Source organism: Agelaius phoeniceus, chromosome 4 (assembly GCF_051311805.1).
Source record: "Agelaius phoeniceus isolate bAgePho1 chromosome 4, bAgePho1.hap1, whole genome shotgun sequence".
Lineage (NCBI taxonomy): Eukaryota > Metazoa > Chordata > Aves > Passeriformes > Icteridae > Agelaius > Agelaius phoeniceus.
The window spans coordinates 19,636,544-19,657,959 of record NC_135268.1 but is presented as its reverse complement, the minus strand read 5'-3'; the positions used below and the strand labels follow the sequence as shown (position 1 = coordinate 19,657,959).

The 21,416-nt window shown below is 42.4% G+C and overlaps 1 protein-coding gene across 22 annotated transcripts in view; it reads right to left on the bottom strand.

The window, feature by feature from the left end:
• The window catches only part of ADGRL3 (adhesion G protein-coupled receptor L3), a 493,993-nt gene that overhangs the window by 80,052 nt on the left and 392,525 nt on the right, over nucleotides 1-21,416 (bottom strand). For all 22 annotated transcript variants that reach the window (XM_077177050.1, XM_077177053.1, XM_077177036.1 and 19 more), the window contains 2 exons: nucleotides 13,088-13,273; nucleotides 10,352-10,390 (listed from right to left, as the gene is read on the bottom strand). In XM_077177050.1, the coding sequence (XP_077033165.1) occupies nucleotides 10,352-10,390; nucleotides 13,088-13,273 (225 nt within the window). The remainder of the gene's footprint in view (nucleotides 1-10,351; nucleotides 10,391-13,087; nucleotides 13,274-21,416) is intronic.

Genomic DNA, 21,416 nt, shown 5'->3' with positions numbered 1-21,416 from the left:
AATTCTCTGCTAAAACAACATCCTGCATACTTTTATCAATCTCTGAATGGTGGAAAATGTCTTTGCAGCAGATCCAGCTCCTGGCTCTGGACAGAAAGGTAATGTCTATTCATCAGAATATGAAACAGATGCTGAAATATTTGCATTACAGTGGAACATCTGCTTCAAAGACCTTCCCCCAGAAAAAAAAAATATTTTGTCTAATGCATTAGGTTTTGGTTTTTTTTTGTTTTACATGTGCACATATGTGTGCATACAAGTTTGAGAAAGAACAATTAAGCCTAATGTACCACTTCCTGCACCATGTGCACTCCTCACCCAATGCTGAGCATCCATCCTCTCAAAGTGATAACCTGAAACCAGCCACTTCACATCACTTTGGGCCTGGGGTCAAACACAAAAGCTCCAGGAAGATTTCCAAGGGCTTTGGGTCACGTCCTTGCCATGCATCTGAACAAAGCTGGTAGACTGTCTTTGCTGGCATTACATATGAGATTAATTTAGTCCCCAGCTTTTCCCAGAGGGTCATTCCCCTCACCTGTCTCAGTGCATTAATCAAGTGTTCCCCACATTATATTTCTGAGTGCAGCACTTCATTATGGCCGAGTGCTGTGGGCTGAAGCCAAGGAGATGAGGTGCTAATGAAATGTTTGCATTTTGGACAGGAGCTGAGGTAGGTGTTTAAATGAAACAAAACAGCTGTTATAGCAACAGTGCCTTGTGAGACAGAGATGCCAACTGGGAAAAGTTGGGCAGGGGAGTGGGAGTTGTGGGAAAGCAGGCACACAAGACAAGGATGGGCCTGTGTCTTTTTATTTAAGCTGAGCCTTTGTGATTTACGAGGGTTTGGCACCTGGTCCATTGACTCTGTGGTCTGATGAAGCTCCAGCATAGAAGAAACAGCTGTGCCAAACCTCCAGGAAAGCCTCTCAGTGACCAGCTGGAGGAGGTTTAGCCCTGAGAGAGAACCTTCAAAATGCAGACGGCATGGGATAGGTGTGCTTGGGAGCTGATGGCTTGAGATCCCTGGGGATCCTGATAGAGGTGGGGACTTTCAGAGGGAGACAGGAAAGTTCTGACTAGTTTCATCTCACCCCACTTCTAGCATTTAACATGCAGCCACGTAGGGAGCCCAGATACTCTCTAGTTTCTCTCTCCCCACTGAAAGTAGAAGAAACTACCCCAAGGATTATCCCCATTTCACCCAAAACCACATGAGATTAAACCCATCCATAAAGAACCAAACATCTGTTACAGGATGCTGCATGACCTCCACTGAAGACCCTGTCCTTGCTTACCAAGCTAAAGAACTACCTCTCCTGTGGTTTTCTTTTCTTCCTCTGCCTGATCCTCCTTCCAAATGCTGAGGTTCTTGCAAAATAAAAATGTGGGGCTTGGAGCTCAAACATACCTCAACGCCATGCACAGCATGGCACCAAACCAATGCTGTGATTGCTTGGACTTAAAGAGTAGACAGCACAAGCACACAGATGCACCAGGAGAAGGACAAAAGTAACTCAAATTAGATCAAGAGAAAGCTTTCATAAAGCACATCTCGCTTGTTTGTAGGCTACGATCAAATGACGGAAGAAGAGCATGGCAGAAGGGAGCCAAGAGGCCAGACTTTCCATTTCTCTGTGCTGAGATACACAGCACAGCTTTATGCTCTCTGTGATGTCAGGATATCTGTACATGCAAAGCCAAACCCTCTAATTACCAGCCTGTAAGGAGCAACCATCCTGGGTCACAGAATTTTAGACACAGTGGACCTTTCATGTCCCCAGCAGTGACTGCAACTGGACATCGAGAGAAGAGCAAGACCCTGCTGAGCACAAAAGACAAATCCCATGATGGTGATGCCTTTCATTATGCGGTTATATAGAACCAGAGATTGTATGTACAATGCAAATAAATGTTAATAAATTGCAGACGGAGGCTTTTCCCAAATAAGGGCATGTGCTCATGGTTTCTTGGTTCTATCCTGAGCTTACAAAGAATCAAAATGTAAACCTTCCTTCTTAGACTCTTACAAATTGGTACTAAAAGATGCATTGTAAAAAGGAAATTAATTAGAAGCCTTACAGTAATTATGCATTACTAAAAGGCCAGTTGTACGTATCCCCATTGATTTCCTTTGTGACAGCTGCTACATTTCATTAAACTGAATTTTGCTTGTTCATTTATTCTTTTCTTCTTATGTCTGGTAAGAGTACCTGGCTATGTGGCACACAGTTAAAACCTAGGAGGTTTGAACTCTGCATATATCCAATGATACCATATCTATTTAATTTTCTCTCACTGTACCAACATCCAAGACACCACTCTTTGATTAAAAAGAATTTTGCAATGTAAAATCTCTCTTTAACTGGGACTCAACACTGAAAATCACTCAGAGATGTTAGAGGTACTCAGCTCATTACCAAATTTGGCACCAGACTGCAATGTGCCATGGTGCTTAAGTACAGCAGCCCTAACCTTAGAAAACCAGCAGCTTTCCTAGAGTTAGGATCTCTTTAAACCTTTATTGTTCATTTTCACCTCTTGCTGAGCAGCTGATGGAAGATCAAAAATCTCAACAAACCTACAGCTGGAGAAAATACTGCTTTATGGCAAGTGAATACCAGCAGGTCCTACAGGGAATATTGGTTGAATCCTTCTGTTGAGTAATTTTCAAATATGCTGTTTGTCCCTCCTTACAAAGGAGCATCTCCTTAAGAAGAGACTGAAGACACTTTATTTAGCATGAAACTTACATCAAGGACTTACCTCCTATAGCAGCTTTGGGAGAATAAGACAGTGGCACAGGGCAATAAAGTACCACTTTTGCAATGACATCTCTAATTAAAACATCTGAATTTTATAACCTGTAAAGCCCTGCCTCATACTGCTGACGCCTCCTTGATCTCACAGGAATATCTCATGCAGCACACTTTCAAAAATTAGGATATAATGAGCTACAGCCACGTGGCTTTGCATAGGCAGGCTAAAATCATGGCTGGTGCATGAAGCAAGCAGCACTTTGGTACCCCTGTGCCAAAGGTGTCTGCCAGCACAGACTCATATAAAGAGATTTGTTCACTCTTCCAGAAAACAGCAGTGCTCAGCCTGCAGAATGCAATTACACAGGCACAGCCTCAGGCCATGCTTAAGGCCTGAGTTTCTGGTCCTGCCTGAGGTCTCCCCACAGAACTCCAAAACAAATGCATTGTCTTTATCTGAAAAATGCAAACACGTAACTCACCCACTTTTTATAACAGCTTGAGGTTTTGTGGCAAATCAGCAGAGAAAAAAAGCACAAAACTCCTTTCAGGCCCACACTTCACAGTGCAAATGAAAAACCCATCAGAGAGTAGATACACTGAAATGTTGATATGGTACAATGATCACAACATTATGCTCTTTTTTCCTTTTTTCTGACTGGAAAGCAGTGGTACTTGAAAAAAGCTTACTTGTCTCCTTGCTCAAGAATAGCTGGTTTTGCTCTGTATTCGTATTAAACACCCAGTGCTAAAACAAACCCTTTCCTCAAGCTATCAATATTTGCAAGCCTCCAAACTAATTGAGTTAAAGGCACAATCAATGCCATTGACGACAAATTCTGCTGGCAAGTTCTGCTGGAAGTTGGTTCATTCTTGCCTCTGGCCAGAAAAAGCACCAGTACAAGAGAAACTCCCTTTAACTCTGAATGTACCTGGTACAGTAGGAGGGGAGGACCAGCATGAAAGTATGGATGTGAGGACACAAATACTTCTGGAAAGGTTATTGCACTGAGAGGGACCAGTTGAGGAAATGACATGTCTTTTTGGAGTGGCAAATGAACAGCTCCTCAATCCCACTACACAGGGTTAATCAATCAAATGATTACACTCATCCACTGTGTGGGACTTCAGGACAAAAAGAGATGCACATGTCATTTCTTCAGCTTCCTAAACAAGGAAAATGTCATTTGGCTACATGATGGCTTTAAATCCTACATCTTAGCTGAAAAGTGCCTTCAAATCTGTCTGACAAGGCTCTTCACTCTTGGATGAGTTTTTTCCTTCACATTTATTCTTTTAATTCAAAATCAAAATTTGTCTCTGGTCAAAGCATCAATAAGCACAATGGAGCCAATTTCTTACTGGGAAGCCCAGCCACTGTCAAATGTTTTTTAAAAATCAACACTGTCATCACAAAACTGTTGTAACATTCAGTGGAATTGACAAACATATTTAGACTGAAAGCAGCTCAGCCACAGTGAGTGCTTGAAAATAAATAAATCATTAGAATATCTACTGCTAATCTTTGCTTCTGCCTTCAAAACTAAGCCAGAAGCACTAGCCTACATCTGGTACCAGAGTGGTGATTGGCAACAGATGGTATCAGTTTTGGTGAACTGAGACAAAACCTAGTAATACTCATGGCAAAGGCAGGAAGAGAACTTCCCATGACCATGCAGAAGAATTTCTAAAATTGCTGCACAGATTGAGAACAAAGGCTCCCAAGAGAGAGCATGCAACCCTCTCTCTTCAACTACACAGAAAATGTTTATGCTGTGGCTACAGGAACTGTACTGACTCAGAAATGGCCTGAATTCCAGCAGTGCTGAGAACTCACTGTAGTGAGAAGAAAGGCACTGACCTTTATTAAAATTAGGCCATCTACAAAATGCTTAACTATGGAATTAATGGTCTATTACTAGGTATGCAAGGTTTGCAATCTTGGCCTTGAACTACCAATAATCTCCTAATGGGAGCATGCAAAAAATAATAGGCAATATGAGAAACAGGACAAGGTTACAAATTACAGGTTATGGTTTTGCTTTACTTACTATACGAGAAAGAATATTTTAAGGTCAGAAGGCATCCGTAGAACTGACATAAAAGGAATTGATTGGGAAGAAGGAAATAACATACGATCTATTTCATCTAATGAGATCTTCCCTGCAGAATAAGCTGAGAACTGCATTTATGAATCATCTGTATTTGCTGCCCTACTGTTTGGGATTTGAAACCATACAGGCAACTGCTGGAGTAATTACACTAGGGAAGCAAGCAAGGCTGTTGCAAGAAAGGAAAATGCCTCAGACAGGATATCCACAGCCTTCAAGAAAACTCCTGGGGAGTCTGTGAGGCTCATCCTTTCCTCCAGAGGTTCAAATCAAAGGGACATCTCCTGCTGCTCCGTATGCCAATTTACATTCAGACTTTTTACCAGGGACACCAGATACCAGGAATGACTCAGACTCAAGCAGAGAGTAAGCACAGAGCAACACAGAAAACACTAGATTTTTTTTTCTCAGTTTTGCCATGTGAGAACCTAACCATAGGTGTAGCTGAGTTGTAGGTGGATGAACATGGGGTCACCTTCCTTTTTAACATTTATGCAATGAGTTTTGGAGTCTGGTCACAAACTCAAGGCTGCTGCTTTGATCCTCCTCTCCCTTAACAACAGGCTCACTGCAGCAGAAACATGCAGGGTGAGGATTTCTAGTTTCACTCTTGCTGACACAAATCAAGTGCAGGTTTCTCAAGCTGTGAAGTATATTAAGTTCACAGAGTTTTAACAAAGGACTACCAAACCACTGAACCTCACTGCAAGTCACACTTCTTTCAGATGTCCTTTTAATTATATTAAATGAAAGTTTTAGGCACTTTGATGCTGATGGGCAAACATCTCGATCTCTTGAAAAAGCAGCTAAAAGTACTCCCTGTAGCTATAGTTAATATACAACATTGTATGCTCACTGCTAGCCAATTTATTCCAGCCACTTTAACAACGATACCTCGCCTGACAGGCTGTGCAGAATAGCATCAGGAGTCAAGCAATGCACAAATCATCAGAGAACTCTCAGAGTTGTTTGACACACACTGCAGAGCTCTTTGTCATACAGCCAATTAAGTGACCAAACAAGGAACTTGAAAACCTTCATTAATTTGCCTCTTTTTTATACAAATGGAGGTTAGAGTCTTTCTTGTCAGAGGGGCAACAAGAACACAAGCAAACGTGGCATAATTCAATTTGTGCTCCCTCTCAGAGCTGCAAGTTTATTTCGTTTAGTCTTCATGGAAGCTGCAACCAATCATGCAAGCAAGAGAGAAGTAGGACAAACAGAATTAATCCACTTTAAATAGTACTGGTTAAGTCCCAGATGCACCTTTTATCTGATGAGAACTACTAGGTTAGCAAAGAAAAAAAAAAGTCTCTTCTGCTCAGGTCTAAACTTAATGCCTTGAATCCTCTGAGGAAAGCCTTTCAATTTTTGCTTAGTGCAGCAATTCAAACAGCACATGTTTCAAACAAAAAGGTGTTCAGAAAACTTCCAGGAGAACCAGAAGGACAACTTTGTAACCTCCTGCCACTGTCTGCTACCAGGAGCCTGCCATCCTCTGATGACACCGGCTTCATGTGTGGCTCTGATGACACCTGCACCCAGAAGCTCTTGTAATTACCAAGGGGCAGGTGGCACCTCCATCATCTTTGCCATTTGCTATCCAGACCAGCGCAGAGCTACAAAAGAGGGCAAGCTGACTTACAGGGCAGCTCAGAGGATGGCAGGAACCAAGAGCAGCGAACTCCATTAGATGAGGAAGATGATGCAAAAGCAACCCTCTGCTGCCTCCTTCCACTGTTTCCACAAAGCTGACATTCACACCAGCTGTTGTATTCACCAGCCTCTGGCTTTAAAACCGCTCATACTGAGTTTATAAAATAAACTGAAAGAATGGGAACCCTGTGAAGTTTTTGTCTTCCAAGATCCTCATCCCAAACACAGCATGCAATTTCACATGGGAAGAGGCCTCTGGTTTGGCACTGCAGGGAAATTCATTGGCCTCCTGATGCCCCAGAACTGCAGCCCACAAATCCAAGTGAAGCAAGCAGGTGAGCTCAGACTTTGCAATCAGATGCATGAACATGATAAAGAGACTGCAAGCACGGGTGTGGTATGAGCCTTTAATAAAACCTGTGTTTCCAACTACTAAATCAGCAAAATTCTCTAACTTTTTCCCCATGTTTAAGTTTTCTGTTTTAATACAGCCTCACTTACTACATTATGTGAGTACCTAGCCTTTTTTTTTTTTGCCTTTTACTACCCCACCTCCATTCCTAGAGGACAGGAGAATTGCATCCATGGCACTTTATGTTGGGGAGCTGAGAAATACTGAGCACATGACACTTGCTGAGGGGCATGAAAGAAATCTGTGACACCAAATCCAGTTTCACAATCCCCAAAAGTCAAGTGATTTATGTTTTCTACAACTCCAGTGCTTCAGTTTAAGGACAACAACTTTTGGAAAATGAACAAACATCAATTCTGAAAAAACTGAAGAAAATTCATACCAGCTTATATCACAGACCAGCCACGAAACCAAGCTATGCTAATCAAATGTGTCACTCATTGTGACTCATTCTCCCACATGATGACTTTTCCATCCCCTTCCCAAAATAGAGTGCAAGAACTTCAGAAAGGTGGGCATAGGAGATGTGGATGTCTGCTCTCTAAAAGGCCAATCTCTTTGCCAATGGAGCACCTTTCTGAGGCGACTCTACCACCTTTTTTTACACCTTGGTCAGCTCAGTCTCAGCTGACTATTAATTAGTATCACCAATTAAAACCCACTTAGCAGTTTCCTGCTCTCACTATGACTGAAAAATCTTACAGCAACTGTCCAGTCATTGTATTAATATGTATTCATCAAGTCACCTGCTGAGTTAGTTCTTGCTGGATTTTTGAGACTAAAAAAGATCATTTACCACATCTGAAACTAAAGAAGCAGCATTTGTAACCTCTATCTGCAGTCAATAAAATCCCTGAGCTTTTAACTCAACAAATGCTGTGAAAGTGAACAAACTAAATCCATGTTTGTTTTAAAGGCACCCAAAGAGATGAGGTGATAACCTGATAATGCATTCCCAATTTTATGTTTGAATAACTTGCAAAATTTCTCCATCCACTTTGCATATTTATTTATAGTAATTTATTTTGGGCTTAAGAGGACTTTACACACCAATCACTACAGGGGCTCTGTCCTGTCTACTTAAATTGGTTAGCCCAAAGAAAACAGTAAGACTGATTTCAGCAATTATTATCTTCTCAGGTCACCCTCCTCCTTCCAAAAAATCATCTTTTCTCAATGGCACTTTTGATATTCACAGTTCCTGGACCTCTCCTGCATAAACTTCATACTGCACCTTCCTTTGTCTAGGGAGCACAGAATTGAAGGTACACTTCCAGCCCTCTGAGCCAAATTCAGCCAGGGATGCTCTTCACAAGAATGGGATGAGCATGAGGAGATCATGTCAGCAAAGTTGAACACTCTATTTCTCTCCATCAATGCCACATGTCCCAGTGACTTTCCATGTTCCACTGACTTTATAAAGCCCAAGGGGTCACCACCTAAGATCTGTTGAAAAATCTCTGCTAAATTCCTTCAGTGAGCCCAGACATTTCACTTCCTGGTAAAGGATGAGTAGCCTGTAACAGGACTATCTGCAGTCACCTAATTGCTATTACAGACAACCTCTCCCTCACTGGATTTTTTTATGACTTTAGCCACACAATTTTCCACATGAAAGCATACTGTATGAAAATATGTCGAGATACGTTACTTTACCTCCATATAGTACAAAGCAGAGTTGGAAAGATTCAATTAGGTCATCTAATTCATTCTTCAAGCCCTCTTTTACAGGACTGTCCTCTTCAATATATATAGCAGATTTGTCCATACCCATACTTAACAGTTCAAGCAATGAGCTTTCATCAGTTTTATCTACTGAAGAAGTAGATGCATGATTAATGCTTAAACATGCAAACAACCTTTCCAAGTGAAAGGAAAGGAGTCCTTGAACTTAAGGGTAAGCTGAAGTTTTTGCAGAGTATTCAGGCTTTATTCTATCAAGGCCAAGCTTTCTGTAGGGCGTATTAAACTCGTCAATTGCTACTGTTTGAAAAAAGAAAGAAGAGCAGGAGTGTGCATTGGCTCTGTGAAGAATGCCTGTGCAGCCAGGGGAAAGGACAGCTATGGATCAGGTAGCACACAATGTCCCAAACAGGACTGTGCAGAGTCAAAGTAGTCTCACCATGTTTGCAGTGGTAGCAGTACACAAGGTAGCTAGCTTGGGAGTGAGCACTGCGCTGCAAACTTTCCTAAATTCCATCAAATGCCTGCTAGTTGCTTTCTCTGGGATCCCAGACTAGGGATAGGTATCTCCATAACTCATCTTTATCCATTAATATATATAGAAAGGAACATGTGACTTTATCTTGTGACATTTTCCAAAGGGAAGAAAGCCTACCAGCACAAAGGGGTACTGTTTCATTTCTAACAACCTAGAAAATCCAGACCATCTAATCCCATTTGCTAAACGAAATTTGTGCTCACAAAATAAAGTCAGTACAGACTGTAGGAAGCGGAATTTTGCATGAAAATGCAGGTACAGACAGCCCCCTCCAGAAACACAGAATTCATTTATGCACGTTTCACATATGCATATAATGATCAACCACCCATAAGAACAATATCAACATTCACAAGCACAAGACAGAGATTAGAAAGTAAAACATTCACATTTCTTAGAGCAGCATTAACTGTCCTACAGTGTACAAACAGGTTTATATAAAAAAAACACTTGAGCAAATGCTATAAGGCAAGGTGACAGGATTAATAAAAAAACCTGAGGTCCCACTCCTGAAAAGCCCACAAGTGTGAACTTTCCAGAATGCTGAGGCTTGACTTTGTTCACATCAAACACAACATGAGCCTGTGAAAGTCAGGCCAGACCTGGGTAAATTTTATGGGATGTTATGTTCATCACCCTATGCATTATTTGAGCACTCTCCTCCTTCCAACATCTCTCTGTGAGACATTCTGCATTTCATTACAATCCTACCTCCTCCCTCCTGCTTAGTGCTGCCACTTTGAATTGTTCTTAATTTAGAAGTGTAAAAGGGGAAGAACTAAGGAAAGAAAAGGGAGAACTAAGGAAATGCAGGTGGCAGTAGCATGAATGGCATGCTGTAAGCAAAATCCAGTTGGTCTGGAGACACTTCTGTGAACAGCAGTTTTGCATTCTTTACTTGCACATCTCCATACTGTCCTGCTCATTCAGTTGGCCAGATGAAACTTGTCAGATCTCTCTTGTGTTTTTTCCCACTTTCTGGTTCAGAGATTTTGTCCTAAATTTTTGTCAGGTCTGAGAGAAATGGTGTAGGTCAGTGAGGTAAAAAAAATTACATTATTATCCTGTAACCTTAACCTTAGAACTTGCTGCCACAAAGGTGGTAATAATCAGATAATTCACAGAGACAAGACCCACTTCACAGTCATTCAGTCAAACAACTGGACACATGTATTAAAAACACAAGAAATACCTGGACATAGGCCCTGCAAGAGCGCTCCCTTTTCTGAAGCTGAGTCCATAAAGAGAGCAGATTAAAGACGGAATAGAAAAAACAAGTTAGTGACAGAACAAGGGAAAAAAAAAGAAGAAAATGCCTGTGAAAACCCCCATTTCTCTCTTAAACAGCTCCTGAAAAACCAACCAAACTAAAGGAGTGAGCGTGAGTTAGTCAGCAGTGGAAAACTGGAAGGACTGGCTCCAGAAATGTGGGTTAGTTCTTTTTCAGTGAAGTGAAGCACAGACTGGCAACTTTGCAAGAGCAGCTGTTAGATGGTAGAAGACTGAAGTCTAGTAGAGATAGTCAAACCATGATGTTTTCCTTACAGCTTGGAGATCACACATGACATTTCCATGTCAAACAAGGTTGAAAAGGATGAGGCTGATGATTATTTGCATAAGAGGAGCATGGGCTCTGCAGTCAGACAGTGAAATATAACCAAGCTTCAGATGAGCAGGACCAACCCCAGGGAGCAAGACTTGGGCAGGACTGCACACTGATACAGCCTGGACCTGCATAGACCCATCCTGACAGACCTGGGGCTTGGCAGGCAGCCTGCAGCAGTGAGCTGGAATTGGTGAGATCTGCATCACTGCAATGAGAGCTCAGAAAACCAGGCTGTTCAGAGCCACTGGCTTGGCTGGGTTTGTTTTTGCTGATGTGCCTGGTTGGAAATTGCACATCAATAGAGATTCAGGACAACTTGTGCTCTCAACACACAGCAGTGCCATCCCATTAGTGCAGCTGAGAGCCAAATTTGTCTTCGAGAGTTTTGAGGCTCTGAAATAAACAAAATACACCCAGGTATCATTCAATGCCTAATTTCAATTTCTAATTCATCAATTTGGAACAGTAGAAATCTTCCTCTGGATAAATCTGGCCAGTATGAAGACTTTACAGAAACAAATGGAGATCAAAGAAAGCCTTGCTGAAAATTACAGAGCTATCCACTCGGGGGTCTTCCCAGTCTGAAATGGAACAATTATCACCTTAATTAAGCCTGATCCAGTGGAAAGCATAAAGCTTTTAGTGACAGAAAAGTGGTTCCTGAAAGATGATGGCTTTTAAAAATTCTGATTATGCCAGTTTATTTCAATTCATTGTACATCAGCTTGTAAAAAAACCCACCAGTACAAAACAGCACAGGTGATTACTCTCAGATCCCCAGCACATTTCCTTTAATGATTAAAAGGATATTTAATAGCTAGTGCTTACTTTATTTCTTCTTTCTGACTAAACAGCACTAAACAAAATTCTTTGCAAATTACTTTTTTCCTATTTTTTTTTAAATACTCTTGATCAGTGAAGGGGAAAATGGAGCAGTAACTCTGCTGCCTTTTGTTTGCCCAATACTACTTCCAAGTTGAATTCATGCATTCTTAAATGAACACAGAGCAGTTGCTCTTCTAAAGAATTAAGTGGGGAATGAGAGCAAGTAAATTACTGAGCCTGTCATTTGGATCACTGAGTCGCATCGCTGTTTTGCAGGACTTCACGTGGTCCAGAATTTTAATGTGGAATGCAATTGATTTGTATGTGTTGCTTGTGCAAAGCTGATGGCAGGGGGAAGAAACCTGCAGTGGGGACCCCAGAAGTGACAGCTGAGCCGAGGAGCTCTGCCTTGCCCAGTCTTCCCCTCCCCTCCCCTCAGTAACTCATTCCTGCCCCCATGATACAGCCCCACTTCATGTAACTGAACCAAATATCATAAGGTGAGATAAAAACAAAGATGAAAAATATGTGCTTGCAAAGCTGAATTAACAAAATGTTGTGTGTGGCTGGGATGCACCCAGAAGAACAAGCAGACTAAAACCATGAAACCTGTTAGTACGTGACATTAATTGCTGGCTTTACCTAATACTGTCAGACATCACCATCATTTCAACAAAGAACCATGGTATGATTATAACAAATAATGTTATGCTGATGTAACAGTTAATACAATTATCACCTAGGTTGTTATAAAATGGCTAGAAGCAGCACTAATTAAAAGCATCAGGATAACCCAATTCACAGCACATGCAAAGCCCATGAGATGCAGGAGTTCAGCTCCCATGCGACTGAAATCTCAAACAACCCTGAAGCCCTTTGTATTTAAAACAGCATCAGCCTACAATAATAACTTACAAGAAAAAAGAGCATGTTACATCTCTGAAAAGCATTTTTCTTCATAAAACACCCAAAAAATTTCAGGTTTAGCTGGGATCACTTATTCCTCATTTTATCTCGGGACCAAGTTCTGCTCATGCTTACATGAATGCCAGAACTGTCAGAGCCTGATATGCAGGTGAGAACAAAATTCTGTGGTTTTTTTTAACTGGGTGGCCAATATAACCATGTGCTCATAGACACCAGGGTCCAGCTGCTCTTTGTCCTGACAACCAGGCCCACACAATTCATTGTGATAATCCTAGGTAAGTCTTATTCCATGTGTTTACATGAGATTCAGTGATGAAGAGGGCCTTTCACTAAGGAACCCTTCAGCTTTAAATGCATTCTTACAGAGCCCACAGCTCATGTTTTCTCCCACAACTGGAAACTCCTGGCACCTTTAGTGCTATATAGCAATTCCACTCACTTCTGGAAATGACAAAAGGACTAATAACTCTTCTTAAACCGCGGGCACAGAAACCACCCTGCTGCAATGCAGTTGAGGCGCTCCTGGGGCTAAGTGACAGGCTGTGACTAGAAAGGCCCCGTGGCGCTCACCTTGTTTAAGCTGCGCGCGGCGCTGTCCTTCCCGCCGGGAGTCAGGTTCCGGAGCTGCACGTCCAGCAGGTTGACGAGCTGCACCATGGCGGACACGGAGTAGGCGATGTCCCCGGCGTACAGGTGGTTCCTGGTGTGCTCCGCCAGCTCCCGCGCGATGTTGGCGGCCATCTCCCCCGACCGCATCTGCGGGGCACAAAGCAGAGGGAAAGGTTGTTCCTGGGATTTATTTTAAAAATATGGATATTGATCTAGTACCGATATCCAACTGTGATGGACAAAGACTCTCTAACAGTCAAAGTTAGAAAGTGTATGTTTGCTGCGACGCTGGGCAGCGTGTGGGATAGCTCCCAAATACACACCACAATTTACAGCTGATTACAGAGTCCTTTTATCTATACAAGTATTGAATACCCAAAATGCAAATACATATTCATAACTTTGGTACCTCCCATTCCCTGCTTTGTATCCTAATTAGTTCAAAAGCTATTAACCATGTGTAGTTTGTTCCTTGAAATGGGTTGGTGGTCCCTTTCATGGGGAAGGGTCCCAAAAATGAGGAAGTAAATGAAGTCTTTCTTGTTCTGACCTTTCTACCTTTTCAATGCAACTATGACAAATGAACCCTTGGTAGAACTCCCATTCCTCATCTTCAATTGGTTTCAGAACAGAGGAGGTCTACAATTGTCTTATGTTCCTAAAAGTTATTTCTCAGTTTCTATATTCTTCATTATAAACCCAGCTAACCAAACACTCCGTTAACAAGCAATCAATTATTAGTCAACTACTAACTCTTAACCTCATCAAGGCCTACCCATTTATTTTAATTAACTCCAATAAAGCTTATCTCTAACTAAAATCTTAGCTCCTCTAAAATCCCTAAATTCCTTAGAGTTTATGTCTCACCTGGCTGCCGGTGACAAGTCACCCCAGTGCCTTCCAACCCCACAGCATTAACCAGCTCAACTCTCAAGAAAAAGGAGAAGGAGAAGAGGAAGGAGAAGAGGAAGGAGAAGGAGAAGCAGGAGAAGCAGAAGAAGAAGCAGAAGAAGAAGAAGCAGAAGAAACAGAAGCAGAAGAAGCAGAAGCAGAAGAAGCGGAAACAGAAGCGGAAGCAGAGGAGGAAGAGGAAGAGGAAGAGGAAGAGGAAGAGGAAGAGGAAGAGGAAGAGGAAGAGGAAGAGGAAGAGGAAGAGGAAGAGGAAGAGGAAGAGGAAGAGGAAGAGGAAGGAAGAAGAAGGAAGAGGAAGGAAGAGGAAGGAAGAAGGAATCCAGTCAACTACAGTGGCTTCAACAATTTCTTCTCACTGGGCACTGTTTTCCATGGGTTTTCCATGCTAAGGAAGGCTTTAATTAACTTGTGTCATTGGCTTACTGTGCCACTTGAAAAAAACAATGTGAGTAGCCTCTCCTATCAAGAAAAAGCAGTTTCTGATTCCAGAATTTTATGCAATGGCAAAGAGATGATTTTTGTTACAGCTTCTGCAGAGAAGAGTTCCTTGTAAAAGGAGCAAAAAATAGATGACGTAACCCAGAGAAACCAGAGCAAAAAGTTCACTATTTCCATCTTATTGATTTAATAATCAGGAGCTAATTTATCACTTGGCATCACTTGCCACACTAGCCACTGATAATGAGGCTAGTGACTCTCAGCACATGCAAAAGCATCCTAACTCTACGGCAAAGGGCTCAAGCAGAGGTCCACTAGAAGGGAAAAGCCAGCAGGTCAGTTGGCTGAATCTTCTACTGAAAGACTTGTATCATCTTGTTGAGCCACAAAACTCACAAAAAACCTGCAGGGCAGTTCACTGTGTAATTATTTGGGAAACTCTCACTTTTTCTCTGCTTTTCCTCCTTTTCTGCTCTTTTGCTCTCCCTATCTGACACCCCTTTCCTCTACTGTGCCATGGGGATTTGGGACAGGGCAGCGGGCCCCATCTCCGTTTCATGAGCAGCCCACTACAAAAATACCACTGCAGGTTGCTGGTCTTTTATTCATTATCTACCAGTCTGTGATCTGGAATGCAAAACCATGTGGAATATGCCTGGGACAAGGAGAAATTATACAGGATGACACATAAATGAAGTTCCCACTTCTCTGTCAGATTCAATGCAAACTCTGCTTTGCTTTTCATATGAATTTTCAATTGTCTTATCTACCAACAGCTAGAAATCAGATATTTCTCTTGTTCCCTCACTTTCTGGTGCTTATTATAAAAGCAAGATTCTAGGGAAAGATTATAGGCTGAGCTTCTACCTCTCTGTAAATCAATTAGCTGAGTTATAAATGAATAACTTACTTCCATCAATTTGACAGCAAAAGCCAATCTGATTTAATGAAATCTAACTCAAGATGTTCATGTGCTCGTCTTCAGGGAATTAACGCATATGATGATACAGAGAAGATAAATAAAGAAGATAATGTGTTGTTCTTCCCATTAGAGCAATGATAAGATATATTCAAAAACTGAATTATTTCTTTCTTGTTACACTGAAGACTAATGCCATAGAAACCAGATCTATTCTTACAGCTGCTTGCTCTCCTAAGCAGCTGAAGGAAGCCACACATCAGCACAGAGGCTGAATTTTGACCTCTGCTGTTGGCTCTCAGAACTTCAAAGAACGACTGCATCAAATCCCTTTACATAAAGAAATCAATGTCAGCATTTTCCTGCAGTTCATTGCTGAAGCTTAGCATGTATCATGATACATTGTTTGTGTAAGCTCTGCAGTAAACTGTGGGAATTCAAGATATTTTTTACAGATACACCACAGTAAAACCAAAAACCCCACTACCCAATATTTGATGGTTCACATTTTCCCTCGGACCACACACCTATGCAAACTGGCACACTCAGAGAAAATGCAGCTCAGCTGCTACAAAGGCAAACAGAAGAGTTTTCTTTCCCTGCAGGCTGCTGCTGTTCCTATCTGTCTGCAAAAGTGACTAAAAGCTGGTCACTAATTAACCCTTTTCCTTTTCTCTTGGACTCACCCTAAAAGCTGTAAATTTGAGGAATTATACTGCGGCCAAATAAACACAAAAAATAGGCAGCAATGGAAGAAACACCTGAGAAAAAGGCAGGCTAAAGCTCAGAGTCTGTGAACTCCTGGGACATAGAAGTATTTACCCAAAGTTATCTTACAGACCCAGGTTTCCTGAGAGCACATATGGGCCATTCTTCTGGGAAAATGCTTTTGGCTGGCGGGTAATGAAACTACATCCTAGCGCTGACGATTCCGCACCTACACATGGTCACACAGAACGTGCAGCTACAAGTCACTACAGCAGTGCTGAGACACACTCTGGCATGAGAGGGACGTCTAGAATGATGGCTGTGTGACACATTAATCCTGATTTCCCCAGTTCTTTTGAGCTTTTTTCACTGAAATTGGAGTGTCTCCTATGCAGTGCTGTCAAATCCAACTTCTCTTATGAGTCCCAAATGGACTGAATATTCCAGATAAGTATCTGGTCTCTTACAACAACAGGACAGAATCCTTTTCCTTTTTTTCTTGGTTAATTCTATGTAATGCTCAGAAAGCTTACTGCTACCCAAGAGGATGCATTACTAACTTACTTCCTTCCTATAAATTACTTTCTCCACATCTTTCTTTTAATTATTGCCGCATGAAAGATGAGCTCTTTATGTTATTTCTTCCAAAACATGTAATACTCTTTAACCCAAACACTGACATAGTTACATATGAATACAGGAACAACCCCTGGAGGATGTCCATGGCTCAAACCAATATTGAGAGGCAAGTAAGAAGTAGAGAAAATGTGTAAGTATCTGACCTTTCTACTGTGTGGCTTGAGAACAATAAAGGGAATTAAAAATAATACATCTCTCCCTGATATGAGACTACTTTTTGACATTTTCTACCCTGATTAGGAAAAAATTAAATGTAAAATCTAAATAGGATTCTGGGATAAAAGAAAACATTCTGCTCAAACCAACTTTGAAACCAAATTTTTTGTTTCTGTGGTTTTTTGGCCTATTTCTTCTTACCTTTTACTAACAGATTGAAAGCAGTCTCGGAATGCTAATTTAAAGGTGTGAAAACATGTTTCTTGCCAATAATGCCAACATACAAAACACAGTTATACAGGTCTGCCAAAAAAATTGCTCCCCTCTTCCATTTGGGAAGACAGGATTCAGGCCAGATTTACAAATGATCATTGGCACACCTGAAATCCCTCTGTTTAACACTCTGATAACATTTTCCAAGTTTGTGCCACTAACTTGCACCTTTTTATGAGTGAAAGGACTCTGAAATAATAGTTTTTGGAGAAGACATATTCTCCTGCCTGTTTCATATATGCCAACAAACAGAAGTGGAGAGTTTTGTCTGGAAAGACAAAGAATGACTCTCTTGCAGCAGTGCTTGCTGTTTCAGCCCTACTTTTCTCAGAAGAAATTCAATTGCAGAAGAGGACAACAGAATAAAAATGAGAGAAATTGCAAGAAGATAAGTATTTAGGGAGGAAAATTCAGATGAAATAAGAAATATGCTGAGAAGTGAGCAAATTAACTAAAACACCAATAGTCATAAAGGCAAAAGTATTTTCCTGCAGACTTCTGAAGAGGCAAACTGATATAAAAAATAAAAAGATGGTATAAAGGACTGAACTAGAATTTTTAAAAACAGTAACGTACAGATGGACTGGTCAGCTGGAAAGACCATGAAGCTGATGTTGTTTTCTGGAGGAACAAACATCTGACAGGTTTCCCCAGGCACCATTGGCTCCCAGCAGTCAGGTAGCAAGCCTGTAAGAGGGGCTGTGGGCTAACTTCTGACACTGCAGAGCGTGGCATTTCATGGCATTTTTCCTTCCCTAGCAGGAATTTCAATATATGTGTGTGCATTCACAGAAAAGAGTCAGAGCATATCTACCATCCTTTCTTTTTTTATTTCTGAATCACAAAATCACTTAGTTCGGAAAAAAACCTCTAAAATTACCAAGTCCAACCTAAGACCAAACACCAAAATGTCAGCTAGACCATGGCACTGAGTACCACATCCAGCCTTTCCTTAAACACCTCCAGACACAGTGACTCCACCAACTCCCTGGGCAGCCCAGTCCAGAGCCTAATCACCCTATCTATGAAGAAATGCCTCCTGATGCAAAAACCTAAACCTCCCCTGGCACAGTTTGCGTCCTCTTTTCCTTTTGCCAGCTGTCTGGGAGAAGAGACAATGCTCTCCAGAGAGAACAGCAGACCTAGAGAACACTGAAAAAGTGGCTATGAAACCATGGTATTCAACCAACTTAAACTGCATTTAATGACCCTTTAATAAGCCACCCTCTGTGGCATCTGCTCCATCCAATTCGTGGTGGTGCTCTGAAAACAGACTGCCAAAAGCAACTTGGATGGAGGATTTCACTGTGCTGTCATCAGGACTGCAACTGCACCCTCAGACCTGGACACGACAATGTGGGGATGTCGTCCACAAAACCTCACTCTCTCTGTAACACACACCCAAGCAAATCTACAAGACCTCAGGAAGGTGCTACAAATCCTAAGGTTCACCTGCTCTTTGGGAGAACATGATCCAGGCCACTCAGGAGGGCATGGGTGGCATGTGCTTTAGATTTACAGATTGAGGCTTTCTGCGCATTCATGAAGGGCACAAATTTTTCTGTTCTGCTACAAAAGAAGCCTCCTCTCTTCCAGAGGTTTGAAGCTGAGCATAGCAGTGCCTGTCCTCCCAGGCAGCACCCACAGCTGAGAGCTGCAGCAAGGAAGAGACATCTCCAGGCAAGTCACACGCTACACTAAGGATGGCACTGATAAAAGCAAGAAGAAAAACAAACAGGCTGAGACTGAACGTGTGACCTCATGATCAGGATGATGCAATGTATCCAAAGCTGACCTTTTTGCTTCCTGTTGCTGCTTGACTCTAGAAATAAGCCGGGTAGCAGTGCATAATTCAATCGCACTGGCAAGTTCATTCTCCCGCTCCGTTACGAGGGCATGGTAGGCACCAACAATAAAGTTAAAGTAAATGTCAGGAGGCCAATGAATTGCTGAGGAGAACATTTGTTCTGATCTTCCATCAAGCACAATAACTCTAATGGAAGCTAGGAAACGGCTGTAAAACCTAATACCATGATGCAAGCAGGCAAACACCCAATCTACAGTCTGAGCACAGCAGGAGAAGGAGAAGAAGTAAGTAATCTTTCTTACTTCACTACACAGATATGAAAGCAAGCACAGCATTTCCCTACCATCCTTTCTGGCTTGGCTGAAATCCCTCCAGGGGACCCATCCCATTCTTCCTGAGCAGTTTGGATCCTGCAGATGTCAGATTTTTGGGAGACAAAGCAGACTAGGAATGAAGACACGCTGAGCAGGTATGAACCCTGGCTGATATAGAAGTATTTTTACCCATTTTGTCAGCTATGCTGCAGCTGCAGTGGGCTGAGACCAGGAGAGCTGGGGATGCAGGAGAGCTGAGCTGCAGGGTGTAACCAGCCCTGTCCTCACAGCACAGCTGGCTTACTGCTCCCTCTAGCTGTCCCCAGAGCAGAAGGAAGAGAAGCTGGTTTGACTTAAAGGCAGAAGGCTCCATTTTCATCTTCAGAGAGGTGCTGGAGCAAATCTGCAAGCTTTGGGAAGCATCCCATTCACAGCAGGGATGTTAGAAACCAGTGCTTGATTTATGGATGAATCAAGTCTCCACCTTTAAGTGCAGTGATGATTTTCAAGCCTCTTGCTTGGGCAGGGAAACCAAATGGCTATTGGTTATTTCATATGTAATTTAAAACTGTATTTACTGTCAGGATCCTACTGAATCTTAAAGGCAGGACGTACCCATGTGCCAAAAGTTGAGCTGGTGGGGAATAAGACCGACTGGCTGAACAGAGAGCTTTGGCTAGAATGAGAAAAATAAATAAGGAGAGCTTATGGCCTCTGGAGAAAGGACGGGTAACAAAGAAGGACTACAAGCACGTTATGATTAGGTTATACAGGAAGGTTATACAGGAAGAAAATTAGCAGGGCTAAAGCTAAACTAGAACTTTGCCTATCTGCTGCCATAAAAGACAATAAAAAAGTGGATATGAGGGAAATATAGTGACAAAGAATGAGGAAATGGTTGAGGTGGTAGTTAATGCCTTCTTTGGCTCAGTCTTTAACAGCAAGACCAGGGTACCCAGGTTGTCCTCAGGGTACCCAGCACCCAGAGCTGGAAGACAGAGATGGGGAGCAGAAGAAAACCCTCACAATCCAGGAAAAAAATGGTCAGTGACCTGATAAACCATTTACACATCCACAGGTCTATGGGGCTGGATGAGATCCACCCAAGGGTACTGAGAGAACTGGCAGAAGAGCTTACTGAGCCACTTTCCATCATTTATCAGCACCCCTGGCTAACTGGGGGTACCCTAGCGGACTGGAAATTGAAAATGTGATGCAATATCATGGAGCAGATCATGCTGAGTGCCCTCACAGGACAGGCTGGATCGATGGGCCAAGGCCAATGGTATGAGGTTCAATAAGGCCAAGTGCAGGTCCTGCCCTTGGGTCACAACAACCCCATGTAGCACTACAGGCTGGGGAAGGGTAACTGGAAAGCTGCCCGGCAGAAAACAAGAGCCAGCTGTGTGCCCAAGTGGCCAAGAAGGCCAATGGCATCCTGGCCTGTTTCAGAAACAGTGTGGCCAGCAGGAGCAGTGATTGTACCCCTGTACTGGGCACTGGTGAGGCCACAGCCAGAGTGCTGTGTTCAGTTCTGGGCCTCTCACTACAAGTAGGACATTGAGGTGCTGGAGGAAGTCCAGAGAAGGGCAACAGAGCTGGGGAAAGGTCTGGAGCACAAAGCTTATGAGAAGCTGCTCAGGCAGCTGAGGTGAGGGTATTTAGCCTGGAGAAAAGGAGGCTCAGGGGACCTTATCCCTCTTTACAACTGCTTGAAAGGAGGTTGCAGCAAGGTGGGTGCCAGTCTCTTCTATTGGTAAGAAATGATAGGACAAGACGAAACCACCTGAGGCTGCACCAGGGAAGGTTTATATTGGATATTAGGAAAAATTTCTTCACAGAGAGTGGTCAAGCATTGGAACAGACTTCTTAGGGAAGAAGCTGAGTCACTCTTCCTGGAGGGATTTAAAAGATGTGTGAATAGACATGGCACTTAGGGACATGGATTAGTGGTGGATGTGGCAGTGCTGGGTGAATGGTTGGACCCAATAACCTTAGAGGTCCTTTCCAATATAAATGCTTCAATGATTGCAACCCCAACACAAACCCCTAGGCGAGCCTTGCAAGGCTTTCCCCTCAAAAGTCACTCCTGAAAAGTCTTGATGTTTTGTAACAGCTGTCATT